The sequence below is a fragment of the Colletotrichum navitas genome (genome assembly GCF_030913465.1).
Source record: "Colletotrichum navitas strain CBS 125086 chromosome Unknown LY79scaffold_14, whole genome shotgun sequence".
Classification (NCBI taxonomy): domain Eukaryota; kingdom Fungi; phylum Ascomycota; class Sordariomycetes; order Glomerellales; family Glomerellaceae; genus Colletotrichum; species Colletotrichum navitas.
In genome coordinates, this window is record NW_026850560.1 from 186912 (window position 1) to 200659 (window position 13748).

The following is a 13748-nucleotide window of genomic DNA, read 5'->3' on the forward strand; positions in this document are numbered from 1 at the left end:
CCAGCCAATCGCTGTTGACGATGTGCGCGGTGATATGTAGACGCGCTGGTGGTTGCTAAATTGTTACGTGGGTAGATGGCACCCCAGGCACAGCCGTGATGCCCAAGAAGGCTAAGCTTTGCGAGGACGTCTGAGCGTTTCCAGGGGCTCGATGGTTTTTTGAGACAGGACTCGACACTGAAGTGTCTACGAGAAGCAGCTACTCGCCAGTAACTTGCAAAGTAATCGTAGCCTGGCATCATTCGAGACATGCATGTGCCGTGTTATGTCGCTTTACGCAGTGGCATTACGCTTTTCGTGTCTGAAGTCTGGACCTGGGGTGATGGGGCACGCCGACAGCGAGGCAACGCTTGGGCTGTGTGGCATGGCACGGCACTAGGTAACAGTTCCAAGAGAGCCGCGGATTGCGCCCTTTTTCCAGAACGCTAACGTTGGCCAAGGAGTCAATTCGAGCAGACAAAGATGATTGGTGTTGCAAAACGCTTGGATCAGCGCTGCCGAGTAAGTCATTGTGGCAAAAAGCGTCGTCTTTGTCTGTGACGCTGAAACATCACAAAGATGAGGTGAAATCAACTGCCCATCGGCCCTAGCGTTTCGGAGACACATCCGAACTTTGAGTGGCTGCAGCTACTGCCTACACGCTGTTCATCGTCACGAGAAACGTGTGATTTGTGGCGATTTCAACTTCAGACTGACCGCCCCGTCGAAGTCCAGCACACCGCTGAGTTGCTGGACCTATTATTGACCATGTCTGAGACTTTGAGACATGTCAAAATGAGGCGTAACAGGGACCGAGATATCTCGTTCAAGTCAACCAAGCAACACATTCCTTCTTTCGTATGGAGCGGGTACGTGGATGCTACGCTTCGTTTTCGTTAAAGCGGGAACACAGGCCGCCGTTTAGTTGCTGATGGGTTGAGTGAGGAGCATGCCGATTTAAAAGCGCCGAGAAGGTTGCTCTTTGCTTCTCCTTATATATATATATATATATATATATATATTCTCAGCCAGAACAGCCTGGCGTGATTTCATTGGTGCGATATCAACTAGTGATAGAGGTAAGATGTTGATGGCGTGCCCGGGTTCTCTAGCCTGCAAGGCGCAATCCGTTGCTTCGGGCCTCTCAAAGATCCACAACTCAAGGCTTGTTCGATGTGCTCATGATGAACTGGTGCCATGAAGTCAAGCCAATGTCTTACTACATAATGTATAGTGAGGAAACCAACCCTCAGTCAAAATTGGCAGTCTGCTCATGGTAACCACAATTGAAGAGTCAAAACAAAATGCCGTTGTGCCACCACAAGAATAAGCAAGGGGCGGGTAATTCGACAGCTTCGTGATTTACAACCCCTGTAGAATGCCATGGATGCGTGGAAATTCGGGTTGCTGGAAGCAGTGCTTGTTGAGCAAGCGACCACTGTTGTTCATGGCCCTGAGCCCGTTGCTATCCAAGAACAGAATGTCGGTCGCACAAAGGTGGTCGAACTTGTCTTATCGTATGGCTTTCAGAATATTTAGGGTCGAGACTGAGTGAGGAGTTGAACTCGGGCAAGCAGTCGGCGAGAAACGCGACGCAACCAAGCCGGTTTGCCCCACCCACGCCGGACTTGCTTCAGGTGTCAGGCCGCGGCTCGGTGCTTGCTTCTTCCTTTGCTGGACTCCTGCAAGTGTGTGGTGCCGCGGCCATGCCGTCTTCTGCCTAGCACCGCAAACCTACCCTTTTTATGCTTCCCTTGGGTGATCACCAACGCATCGGATTGTGGTACCGGGGGTGGCTAACGGCTGGCAGCGGCGGTGGCGGCCGATGGTCGGGAAGGAGAGAACAAAAGGATAAACAAAGAAGATTCGATTTTGAAATGTTGTTGCAGATGGGCGAATGTAGGGCCACCCATGCTGTAAGATACTGTCGATAATTCAGTTCTGGCCCAAGGGAGTGGAAACGGGGATACGAAGCCTTAGCCATTCACCATATTGGCAAGGGAAGGACCCCGCGAAGCATGCGGCAGGTCCGACCAGTATTGGCCCCAGGGTTGCTGACACGGGTTGTGCGGGCGCTGACCTTCCTTGGATGGAGGCCACGCGGGTATTCGTACCGTCCCTCCAGGTGGCACTTGTCAGCTTGTCATTGTAGCAGTACTCCGTATACTAAGATACTTCTGTAGGTAGCATGGGTATCAGATCAGCATCAGTTGTGCCCCTTGACCTGAGACGATTTTCTCCAGGATAGGGTTTGTGGTTGATGATACAGTGTATTCGTCTCCCGACGAATGACGACGACGACGACGATGACGACAAAGAATGGATATGCTGGCCGAGATATATCAGAAATCTAGATTGTCCAACAAGGGGCACGTAAATGTAGACTGTAGACACTACCGAGTGTGGATGTCATCGAGAGAAAGCTGAGATGGAACGCACCGTGGGGAGGCCACAGACCACATTGCAGTCAATCTCTGGCCTAGCCATGCAAGCGCTTGGGACTGACCCGTGCTACACATACCTGTAGACATGTACGGATATACATATACATGCGCTAAATACTTGCTACATACACACTGTATGTATTTCTTGTTTGCGCACCTCGAAAACAACAGGATGTATCAAACGATGTTTTGATAAAATTTCAAGTCTTTCCATAATCTGTGTACTGGCTGTTTCATTTCTTCCCGCTTTCTTCTTTCTTCTCCCGCCTTTCTTCCTTTCTTTATTTTGGCTCTTGGTTTCCAAACTAAGATCTCGCACCACCACCATTGCATCCCCCCCTAGCCCAGTGAAAGCAACCAAGCAACCTCACTACTGTGAACACTTAAAACGAGATGTGCCACTAGTCCCAAAGGAGACAGTGACTTGACTGAGTGTTCAGTCTCGCCACTCACATTGCCCCCTAGTCCGCTGCCATTTTGCTCAAAAAAGACAAGTCTGGGACTGGCAAGCCAAGTAAGGTGACAGAAAGGGCTTGGGTCCATGCCCCTTGACTGCTCACTCAGACTCCAAGAGGTGTCCATGTTGGTCACCTACACCTAGGCATTGGACAGATGCTACGCTCTAACATGTATGTGATGCCTTGGACACTCGGATGCCCAAGCACTGTATTTGGTATGGAACAGAAGGTGTGCTAGTACAGTACCTAAGTACTAGGTAGGTATTAAGGCGCCTGTCTGGCCTCACATTTCCCAGCTCACGGATGGAAGAAAGCGGGAGTGCACACGCCTTTGTGTCGCGTCTCCATGTCACCCTGCCACCCTGCCCCTTTCTCGGCGTACTTTTTTTGGCTTGAGTGAGGCGCTAGCACCGGCACGTCATCCTACCCTCCGTATCTGTGCAGACAGGAAATCCTCAATGTTAATTGCCAGAGGCATCGCAGTGGCACAGTGCGAGTTCAGCCAGCGCCTCTGATACCCTCTCACCCTCATCCTCACCCACCCTCATCATCTTCACCCGTACCCCGGGCACAAGTCCCCACTCCTCCATCCCTCCACCTCCTTGCATCCAACCTTGACTTGTTGATCCTGTCCAATCCCACTGCATCTTGCAGCCTATCGCTCCGTTCCATCGTCCTTCCCCGTCTTTCCTTCCCAGCTTGCGATGTGGTGCTGCGTCTGGTGGTTGCACGTAAAGTGTACCGGTATGTGTATGTACGTACACTACTCAGTATCTAGGTACCTGCCTACCTATCTAGGTGCTTAGTCTGAGTAGGTAGAGGTAGTCTGCAGTACTTTGCACCTAGTGGCTGCGCCTGCTGTCGCTGGCTCTGCTTCTCTGGTTACTGGCTGTTCCTTCCATTCTGCACTTTGCTGGTTTGGGTGTCCGGGGGCTGGGGCCGATGACTAGGCCCTTCCTGCCCTTCCTGCCCTTCCTGCCCTTCCTGCCCTTCCTGCCCTTCCTGCCCTTCCTGCTCAGTGTCCTTCGCACTTACCCGCCCGCCATGTTTCGTACCCACTTTTCTATTGACTGGGCTGTGTTGCTGTCCATCAGAGTTCCACGTCCTGATCCATCATACTTATCCCACTCCACCTGCACTTTCGCTCACTCCGCAATCTCTTGCCTGCTTTCGTCAACCCTTCCACCAACCCCCATCACGACATCGTGTCGTGGTTTCCTGTTTCAACCCCTTCTACTGACGACGCCATTCAGGCTAAGAGTTGAACCGGGTTCACGACAAATCCAGAATCAACCAAAATCTCCTTGGAGAGGGATCTTTCATTTTTTACTAGCGACCCTGTTTCCATTCCATACCGCATGCGACCGGGGGTTCAGGTCAACCATTTCCGTCCAGAACCGCTGTTTTCGGCTTCCTGGTTTCAACTCGTGGCAGACTTTCCTTCACTACGACACTCAACTCATTTCTCCATGACCTCGACTTTCTCTCGACCGTGAGTCAATTCTTCGGCATCACCCACCGTTGGTGTTCGGCTTTTTCCCTCCCTTGCCTGTCTCCGATCGCTCGGACTCAGACTGGATTTTCTGGACCATCGCGAGCCTGCCGTCAAAATGGCCGTTATTGATCAGGTTCTGGTTGAGGTTTCCCGCTTTGTGGTGCGTCAAGTTTCGGAGTCAGCCTCATCCCTTCCAACTGCGGCACCTACATCGACTCTCGGCGACCTATCTCCGACCGAGACGGCCACCGACAACCCAAGCCCGACCGGCAACTCAGGTAATGGAGGAGGGAATGGAGGCGGAGGAGGCGGAGGCGGTGGCGGCAGTAACTCGAGTTCCCCGTTGCTCTTTTTCGTTGCCCTGGGTTTCGGAGTCGTCTTCACCAACCTATGGTCAGCAATTTGCCCAATCCTGCCTGTGTATTATCAAGCATCTAACATCTGCGTCAGGATCATCGTTGGAGTCAAATACTGCTTCCGCTACAATGCACGCAATCGTGCCATGCGTCTTAACGAAGATGGAGAGCCCATAAACCTCGAGAATATGCCTCGCCCGCATCGACGTCGCCGTGAGAAGAAGTTGATGACAATGGACGAGGTCAACGACAAGTTCCCCATGACCAAGTACAAGACATGGGTTGGCGAACGTGCGAGAGAAGGTCTGCCTACTGCTGGGGGCGTGTCTGCTCCGCCGAGCCGTGCAAATAGCGTTCGATCTGCCGACGGTATCGTTCCCGAGCTGCCTTCTAAGGAACGCGAGTCTACAGATGATCGCCCTACCACTGGGACCGGCAACAAGCCCGTTGCCTCCGAAAAGACTTCCGAAGATGCTACGAAGAAGGACGACAATACTTCAACCACAGCTGGCCATGCTGATGCTCCACAAACCACCCCTACTTCTGCGACTCATCTTCAGCGTGTCCATAGCGATGATGATGACGAGGAAGACGATGAGCATATCAACGCCGCTGTCCCCCCTGAACTGATGGCAACCAGTGGCGATACTTGCGCTATCTGCATTGACACCTTGGAGGATGACGATGATATCCGCGGACTTACTTGTGGTCACGCCTTCCATGCCGTCTGCGTCGATCCATGGCTTACCAGCCGCAGAGCCTGTTGTCCTCTCTGCAAGGCGGACTACTACACCCCAAAGCCTCGCCCAACCCCTGGCGAAGGTGACCCGAGCGCCACCGGCGAGATGGGCCGTTCGGCATCTCGCGCCAACATGCCCAATGCTCCTCCAACTGCCTGGTACAATTTGACCGGCAATAACATTGTTTTTGGACGCCGCAGAGGCAATCGGGCGGCCAGCGGCCGTTCCGACCGTCGCCGCCGTACCCGTCAGCAGAATACGCCCGCATCCTCTCCCCAGCCTGCCCAGCAAGCCTCATCGCCTGTTGCGGAGAACCAAGAGTCTCGCGGGCTCCTAGCCAACATCAGATTGCCTGCATTCCGCAACCCTCTTCGACGTGGTGACAACCAGCAGCCCGGTAGCCCAACAGCTACTGGCGCTCATGTCACGCCATCTCAGCTTGAGGCCGGTACGCAAACAGCACCTGCCGTTACTACTACTGAGACACGGTGACCGCGTTGATAAATACCATCCGCAAAGGTGATTTCGATCTTAAATTTTCTTTTTTACTGCTGTGTCGCCTGTGTACATCATCCATACCCCAGAGACGGATATGCAGATCTTAAGCAAAGGCCTGCGATTTTTACTGCATTATATATGCTACACGATGCCACTTCTCATACCCCCACATACATACACCCGTCGGGAGGATGAGGCCATATGGAATAAAAGAGGACGGTAGGAGATTCTGTTGCGATACGGCAGAGAAGAAGTTGCGTGACTGCACTAGGTGGTGGCTTGGTTTGGTTTCTCTCGAATTACAAGGGGAGCGGCGGAGTTGCGGCGGAGTTGCGGCGATATAGGCATCACTCGTCACGGAATAATGACAATTGACAAAAAAACACAAATCACTGTGCATCTCAGGGCTATGACGTGCTTTCCACGACGTCCACGGCGAACACCGGCCTATTACGAGAAAATACTAGGATATTGGCCACGCCTGCGGTGGATACTAACGCAGACATGAATTTTTCGTCATCATGTAGATGGGTATCAAAGGTACGAACCCTTCTGAAAACGACCACCAAAGTCTTTGGCTCGATTGAGCAGCTCCCTCCTCTGTGCTGTTCCGATCTTGCCTCCCAGGGACATGTCCTTCTCCCGATCAAAGGCCCTCTTGCTTGGGTCGTCTTCCTCCTCTTCGTCCTTACCCTGCTTCACACCTCCTTTCTTGCTTTGCTGATGTTCTTCGTACATGCTGCGACCACGTGCTGTTGCGATGTTTTCGCTGATGCGCCTATCACGCTCCTCCTCTTCCTTTGTACGGCGCGGCTGCTGAGGGCCTGCCGCGGCGGTCGCATCTCCGCGGCCGAGCACAGCGTCCTCGAGACGCTTGCGTTTCTGCTCCGGCGTCTCGGTCCATATGCTGCTGATGCCGCCCGCGCCGCCCGCGGCGGCGGAAGACTTGCCGCTTGCGAACTTACGGTTCTTGAGCTTTGTCGGATCGCGTTCGTGGTAGCCTGACTGCGTGGGGGGTGCGAGCATCCAATCGTCGCGTTGAGGCGCCACGGAACTTGCAGAGGCTTGGGCCGCCGCTACTGCGTCCGCTGCAGCCTGGGCTCGTTGGACGGATGTTGTGGAAGACGGGAGGGCAGGGCCGTAGTCGTCATCGGAATCCGAGGAGCTGTTGCCGTTCTCATCGGCGCCACGGTGGTGGTCTGGAGGTGGCATCGCTGGGCCTATCATTTGTTTGGGTGGTGGAGTTGGTCCTATTGAGGGCTTGTGTTTCGGAGCTTCTGCTGTTGATGTAACGCAGGGAGCAGAGGGGCTATAATCACCTTCAGAATCGGAGTCGTCGAGAGGAATTTCGTTGATATTTGTTGGGTTGGAGGGGGGGAGAGTTGGGCCGATGGAAGGTTTTGATGACGGGGAGGGCTTCGAGGCTGCTGTGGCTTCTGCTGCTCTTCCATGGGCACTCGGACCAAAGCTGTCGTCATCGGAGTCATTTTCTAGGTCAATCTCGTCGGTGTTGCGCGATTGTTTTGTCGGTGGTGAGTCTTCGCCTTCGTCATCTGGGGTGCGCTTTCTCTTTACGAGATGCGGTGGCAGTTGAGGACCAATTGAAGACATGATGAAGGCTTTCGGGTTTGAATTGTCAAAGTGACAGTGCGTTTATTAGGGATCACAAGGATTGTGATTGTACGACCTGGGGTTGGCGCGATGCGCATGTATATGTGTGGGGTGTAGCTGCGGATACAAGACACTGGAGCGCAAGCCTGTGATGTAAGTTTTAGAGGCCCGGTCGAGTAATTAGTGCTTGCATGTATGTGACAATCAGACAGGCTCGTCGGAAAAACACCGGTCCGTGCCTGAGCTTTGGCTTGTTGGAACCTGGAACCTGGAACTGCAAGGTGCGCCCAGTTGGTGTGGGCTGTGTGTTAAGCTGCGTAATGCGTACGCTCTTGTAGATTGCAACTGAATACCTGTTAATGTTGCAGCTCACACTCATCTGATAGGAGCTCTAGAAGCGCGTATCACCAAGAGACCTTCGCATCCGCACAAAGTTCCCTGTTTCCAACTTGTGCTTCGTACTAAAGAAATCTATTCCTACACACTCTCCCTGCCAAAAGCATCCATTAAAGCTTCTGAACCCAAAACGAACACTCCGTCCAACCCGACTGCGACCGCAAGCCATGTGCCTTAGGAACCGCCATTGATGACCCCACCATCGACAAAGAGAGACGATGGACCCGGAGACACCATGGCAGATCAAGACGACAGGTCCTCCGTGGGCAAACCAGCTTTCGGTGACGAAGAGACTGTAAAGGCTGAGAAGGAGGAAGACGGCATTGCCGGCCTCTTGGATGAAGAGACCCAGATATCCAGCAGCACGCCACCAGCAATTGAGAAGGGCGCCGTTCCCAACCGATATCGCGACATTTTGCGCGAACAAGCTGACGATGTTTCTGAGGAGGGCTCGGTGGATGCAGCCCCGAAGCGGGCGGGGAGTCCGATCGATTCCCTGATGTCAATTCCTGATGATTCCCCGTCTATCCAGGCAAGTAAAGCCCTCAACATATAAAGAGACATTAGCTAACCTAGGACCCAGGGCTCCGTAATCTCTTCTCCGAGCAGTAGTGTCCTCCCATCCGTGGCCTCCCGACCAGGCCTTAGCAGCCCAAGCCCCTCATTCCGACCCTTCGACCGCCGCTTCCAGTCTCGCATCTCCTCCGGCTTTATCCACAGCCCACGATCCTCTTCCCCTGCCTTTCTCACCGGCCACAGCCGTTCTGCATCCCTCAGCTCGGGTCTGTTGGACCGTGATGACACCGATACACCCACCCCGCCGTGGGAAGTCGTACGATGGACGAGATTAAGAAAGCTCAACGGCCAGGCCTTCTCAGAGGCTGGCAAGCGCAACTTTGGAACACCCACCTGCATTGCTGTCTCTGCTTCAATTGTCCTTGGGACTAGCAAGGGCATAATATTAATGTTTGATTATAGCCAGGTCTTGAAAACTATTATCGGGCCCGGTACCAAAGCGGTTGAATGCGGCGCCATTACGGCGATAGCGATTTCGGCAGATCACACCACGATCGCTGGTGGTCATGCAAACGGAAGCATCTTCACCTGGGAGACGAACCGCGCATCAAGACCGTTCTTGCACATACCGCATCTGGATCAAGCGCAAGTCCTGAATCGGACCATGGACGGCCACCTTCCCAACGTTGCTGTTACTCATCTCGGATTTCTCGGGACAAGACACACGGCGCTCGTCTCTTCGGACGACCGCGGTATGGCGTTCTCACACCTGGCTACGCGAGGAACGGGATCCCTTGGCCGCACCGTGAAAACAACCAGGATCCTTGGAAGGTATCCGAATGCTGCACCTCCTACAAACAAGACTCTTAAACCCAGTACAGTTCTGGCATTCGGCTCTTTGCCTCTGGGCAACACTGAACGCGCAACTGACACCATGGGGCTTACGGCGATGCTCACCCCTTACCTTTTGGTCATCGTATCTACGACACCCATAGCCCAGACCCAGCATAAGTCGGCCAGACCGAAGGATGTTGCTCACCACAGCGCGATGACCGGCTGTTTAGCATGGTTCCCCGCGGTCAAGCTTAAGGTCTCAGATTCAGCCACAGGAAGCGACATCTCCAAAGCCAAACTGGTTTACTGTTGGTCCGACGTTTTGACTGTTCTCGACGTTGACGAGATACCGGCCGAGAACAAGGACAAACCTCCGACGCTGAAGTTCAAGGCACGGAGTAGATGGAAGTGCGAAGAGGCCATCGTTGCGGTCCAGTGGCTCAGTCGTTCGGTCCTCGCCGTGCTGACCATCACACAACGCTTGGTCGTGCTGGAGGATCAAACCATGCGCATGACGGAGAGTTTCGATCTGATCAACAAGTTCATCTACCACGCCGATCTCTTCTCGAAACAGCTGCATAATCTGGTGGAGCAGTTGGATGAGGACGATACATCCATGCATGGCGTCGTGGCTGATGCGTTTTATATGAGCTTCAAGACCTATAAAGGCAAAATATTCCTTCTCGGGTTCAACGATGTCTCTATCGGGTCATTGTCAAATTGGGCTGATCGAATCATTGCTCTCATGGAGAATGGTGATTACATCGGAGCCATACAGCTCGGTACATCGTACTACACGGGTGATGCCGATAAGCTTACCATTGGTTTACCTGAAGACACCGGATTGCGGCATTCGATGGTGCGCGACAAGCTTATGGAAATCATGAGAGCATCCCTCAAGTACGCTTTCACGCAGCGGCAGAAAGACAGATCTTCTGCTGACGACAGCCATCTGCGGGAGCTGGCTGAGGCCTGCTTTACTGCTTCTCATAGCGTTGGCGATATCGACTTTCTCTTTGAAGAGATGTACGAGTGGTATGAAGACGCCGGTGTGGAGGGTATCTTCTTCGAAACTATGGAGCCTTACATCCTCGAGAAACAAATCACCGTCGTACCCCCAGCCATTATCAAAGCCACGGTAACACACTATGTCAACAAGGGATGGGAGAGCCGTCTCGAGGAGATGATTGTTCATATGGACACTATGACTTTGGACTTGGACCAGATTACCTTATTGTGCAAGCAGTATGGCCTTTACGATGCGCTGATTTACGTCTGGAACCAAGCGCTGGACGACTATATTACGCCACTGATCGACCTGCTAACCTTGCTGGTACCTCTCATGGGCAATGGTGACTACATGTCTTCCGGGAATGTGGACGACGAGATATATGGCGTGAACGCCTTGAAGATGTTCCCTTACCTCTCCTACACGTTGACTGGCAGAGTATACCCCACTGGTGAAGTTATGGATGATGCAATTGCCTCGAAAGCTAAAGCTGAGATATACTGGTTTCTGTTTTCAGGAAATAGCGTCATCTGGCCAAAGGGCAGCGATCGGCGGTTCCTTACACGACCAGACCAGCATACCGAACCGTCCTTCCCGTATCTGAGACTGATTTTGAAGTTCGACGCCCCGAGCTTCTTGAGCGCCGTCAACGAGGCCTTTGAAGATTCGTTCCTCAACGACTCGCCTGAGAAGCAAGTCAACGGCGGCATCAGGGGCGATGTTCCCGAAGAGCAAATCTTTGGTCGCACTGTTGATCGCCAATATATAGTCTCTATCCTCCTGGAGATCATGAACCCCTCAGACTTCGCCGCAGAGGACATTATCTATCTCGATATGTTCATCGCCCGCAACCTTCCCAAGTTTCCTCAATACTTATTGTTCCCCGGGTCAATTCTTACAAAGGTCCTAACGGGATTATGCAACTATCCTGGAGCAGATCTATCCGAAGACGCACAGCTCAGCGCCGAATACCTCCTGTCGATATACCAGCCTCCCGACGTCAACGCGTTAATCCCCATGTTCAAGAAGGCCGGGTTCTACCGGACTCTAAAGAGGCAATACAAGGTTGACAGACAGTATGGCAAGCTTGTCCAGACTTATTTCGAAGACCCCGCTGACCGGGACGCCGTCTTTGAATGCATCGGGGATTGTCTACGGCCACAGAGTGGTCTGGACCGTCGCCAGGTTCAAGAAGTCCTAGACGCAATCAAGAACAACGCCAGGGCCCTGCTCGAAACGGGTCCTCTCCAAGCCGCGAAAGCTCTGTCAGCTCAGTCGGTTGACATCCATCAGCATGTTCTCGACTCTGTCGAAGACGCTCCGGGGCTACAGTTCTTTTACCTCAGAACATTGCTCGAGCCCGAAAATCAAGACGGCGAGTCTCCGACGAACCCAGATCGGGTCCTCATCGAACGCTACGTACAGCTCATGTGCAAATACGATCCGTCTCATGTTTCCGACTACATCGGGTTGGTTCAGTCTGTCAATCTCAGGCTCGATGTCCTGCTTCCGGCCATGGAAGAGACTGGTGTCATCGATGCTGCAGTTGTATTGATGGCTCGCGAGGGCCAGGTCAAGGATGCTATGGACAGACTTGTGAAGCACATTGGTACTCTTGAGTCAGCCCTGCAAGGCATCCTAACGGGTGCTCAAAAGGAAGATACCGATGGAATGCAGTCAGGAGCGGAGGAGACTCTACGGGCACTTCAAAAGTACGTCCATGTGGGTATCTGGCTTTGCCAAGGCCAAACCAAGTCATCGAGGAAAATGAATGGTGTTCAAAGAAAATCAAAGTCCACCACGCAAACGCTATCACCAGACGAAGAACTCTGGCTCAGCCTGATCGATGCAGCCGTGCAGACTACTCGACAACTTTCTGCGACTATTGAGACCTTGGATAGTACCGAGAATGACAATGGGACAGACGAGACCCACGACGCACCGGGCAGTCTGGACAAGGAAAAGCTCTTGGCACTTTTGCGGTCTCTGGTACAGCACACCTTTACTGCGCTTCTAACAACGACCTCGAGCCCTACCGGAGCTCAGGCGAGCGGCCGACTGCTTACCAATGCCGGAAGCAATTTGTCTTTCTTGCGTATCCTGCGATCCTTCCTCACCCGAGCCGCGGCCTCTTCGCCAAATTTAGCAGACCTGCGTTCTGTCCTAGCTTCAATCTTCTCGGCATATGCCTATGAGGAATCAATACTTCGGCTATCCAACCGATTGCTCGAGCGAAGTTTGTTCGTCAACGTCAAGCAGGCAGTGGAACTGCGACAACGTGGTTGGCGACCTAGAGGCTCGACATGCGAAGCTTGCAGTCGCCGCATCTGGGGCCCGGGTGTTTCGGGCAATGTTTTCGAGGCTTGGGAGGAGAAGCAAGCGCGGGATGAAGAGATGAGGGCGGAGAGAAAATCGCAAATGGCCGCAGGGGACATGGGCAAGGCTGGAAGCTCGAGCGATACGTCCCAGACCGCGGGGGACTCAAAGGGCAAAGGTAAAGCGGCACCTGTGACATCAGAGCGTCCAGCCGAAGACGGTACGGACGAAGTCACGAGTGATGCGGATGACGGGAAGGCGAAGCCGCTAGAGCAACCGCTGGGGCCCTTAGTCGTGCTGGCCTGCAGACATATTTACCATCAGAGCTGTTTGGATGCCTACCAGGTCCGACCGGACGTTGAGGGAAAGAGCCGAGTGGAGGCGCACGCAAGGGAGTATAGATGTCCGATTGACGGGTAGATGAATGAGGTGTATCTTCTGTGTAGTAGGCATGTACAAATTTCACGAATTCATGATAAGTACCGGAACCTTCTTGCTTCGCATCGGCGAGCCCCCGAGTGTCTGGAATGGACGTCAGCGTGCCTTTCATTGGCTCCTCTTTAGTTACATTTCTCTTGCCATCGTGCCTTGCCCTAGTGAATGAGCAATAGGGCCGAATATATTCAGCCGCACGGGGACAAAAAGGTAAGATCTTGCCTGAGCTGCTCGTTGTTCCAACACCATATTTTCCCATTTGATTTACGAGACGCAGGATGTAGCAACTTTCAATTCCATCAAGGATCGAGGTGGCTCGAGCAAACATATAGTAGGCAACCGTCAGCGCTTTGTAAAAGTTCTTAGTCTGGAGAGCACCTGTGCTGGGCCAGTATGTCAGTGTTCCATCAAACTGAGTCTGGAGGCGCCATTCGATCGGTTAGAAGCGTCTGTGAAGACCATTACCGACGTGTTGCGCGACACAGACGTTGGCAATGCTACTTCTCGAGAGCCAGAGTACGCAGAGGTGGATGGTCCCGTTCAAATCCCCTCATCGCGTGGCGACAGGCCACTCCAACGACGGAATTCTTGCCAAGCCGAAGAAAACAGGACCCCGGACATAGGGACGAGATGCCCGTCTTCGTCTTCATGAACACCCGAG

At 53.2% G+C, this 13748-nt stretch overlaps 4 protein-coding genes across 4 annotated transcripts; 3 read left to right on the forward strand and 1 right to left on the reverse strand.

Moving 5' to 3' along the window:
• Positions 1-3741: 3741 nt before the first annotated feature.
• LY79DRAFT_90592 (uncharacterized protein) lies at positions 3742-4662 on the forward strand. The gene is made up of 2 exons (XM_060565202.1): positions 3742-4373; positions 4522-4662. The coding sequence occupies exon 1, from the start codon at positions 3824-3826 to the stop codon at positions 4352-4354; it is 531 nt and encodes a 176-aa protein (XP_060416721.1). The 5' UTR covers positions 3742-3823; the 3' UTR covers positions 4355-4373; positions 4522-4662.
• LY79DRAFT_482483 (uncharacterized protein) lies at positions 4492-5952 on the forward strand (the record flags this gene model as incomplete). Its single annotated transcript, XM_060553275.1, has 2 exons — positions 4492-4769; positions 4827-5952. Coding segments are annotated over 2 exons (1404 nt in total), but the record flags the coding sequence as incomplete, so codon positions are not given.
• Positions 5953-6366: 414 nt separating this feature from the next.
• On the reverse strand, positions 6367-7795 carry LY79DRAFT_545925 (uncharacterized protein). Its single transcript, XM_060557201.1, has one exon. The coding sequence runs from the start codon at positions 7579-7581 to the stop codon at positions 6505-6507; it is 1077 nt and encodes a 358-aa protein (XP_060416723.1). The 5' UTR covers positions 7582-7795; the 3' UTR covers positions 6367-6504.
• A 26-nt stretch (positions 7796-7821) lies between these two features.
• LY79DRAFT_545926 (vacuolar assembly/sorting protein VPS8) lies at positions 7822-13138 on the forward strand. The gene is made up of 2 exons (XM_060557202.1): positions 7822-8509; positions 8561-13138. Exons 1-2 carry the CDS (start codon positions 8168-8170, stop codon positions 13070-13072), a joined length of 4854 nt encoding a protein of 1617 aa, XP_060416724.1. The 5' UTR covers positions 7822-8167; the 3' UTR covers positions 13073-13138.
• The last annotated feature ends 610 nt before the right edge of the window (positions 13139-13748 follow it).

Coding starts and splice junctions, on each gene's coding strand:
- LY79DRAFT_90592 (XM_060565202.1), top strand. CDS start 3,824: ATGACTAGGCCCTTCCTGCCCTTCCTGCCCTTCCTGCCCTTCCTGCCC.
- LY79DRAFT_545925 (XM_060557201.1), bottom strand. CDS start 7,581: ATGTCTTCAATTGGTCCTCAACTGCCACCGCATCTCGTAAAGAGAAAG.
- LY79DRAFT_545926 (XM_060557202.1), top strand. CDS start 8,168: ATGACCCCACCATCGACAAAGAGAGACGATGGACCCGGAGACACCATG. Junction 8,510..8,560: donor ATGATTCCCCGTCTATCCAG/GCAAGTAAAGCC, acceptor CCTAGGACCCAG/GGCTCCGTAATCTCTTCTCC.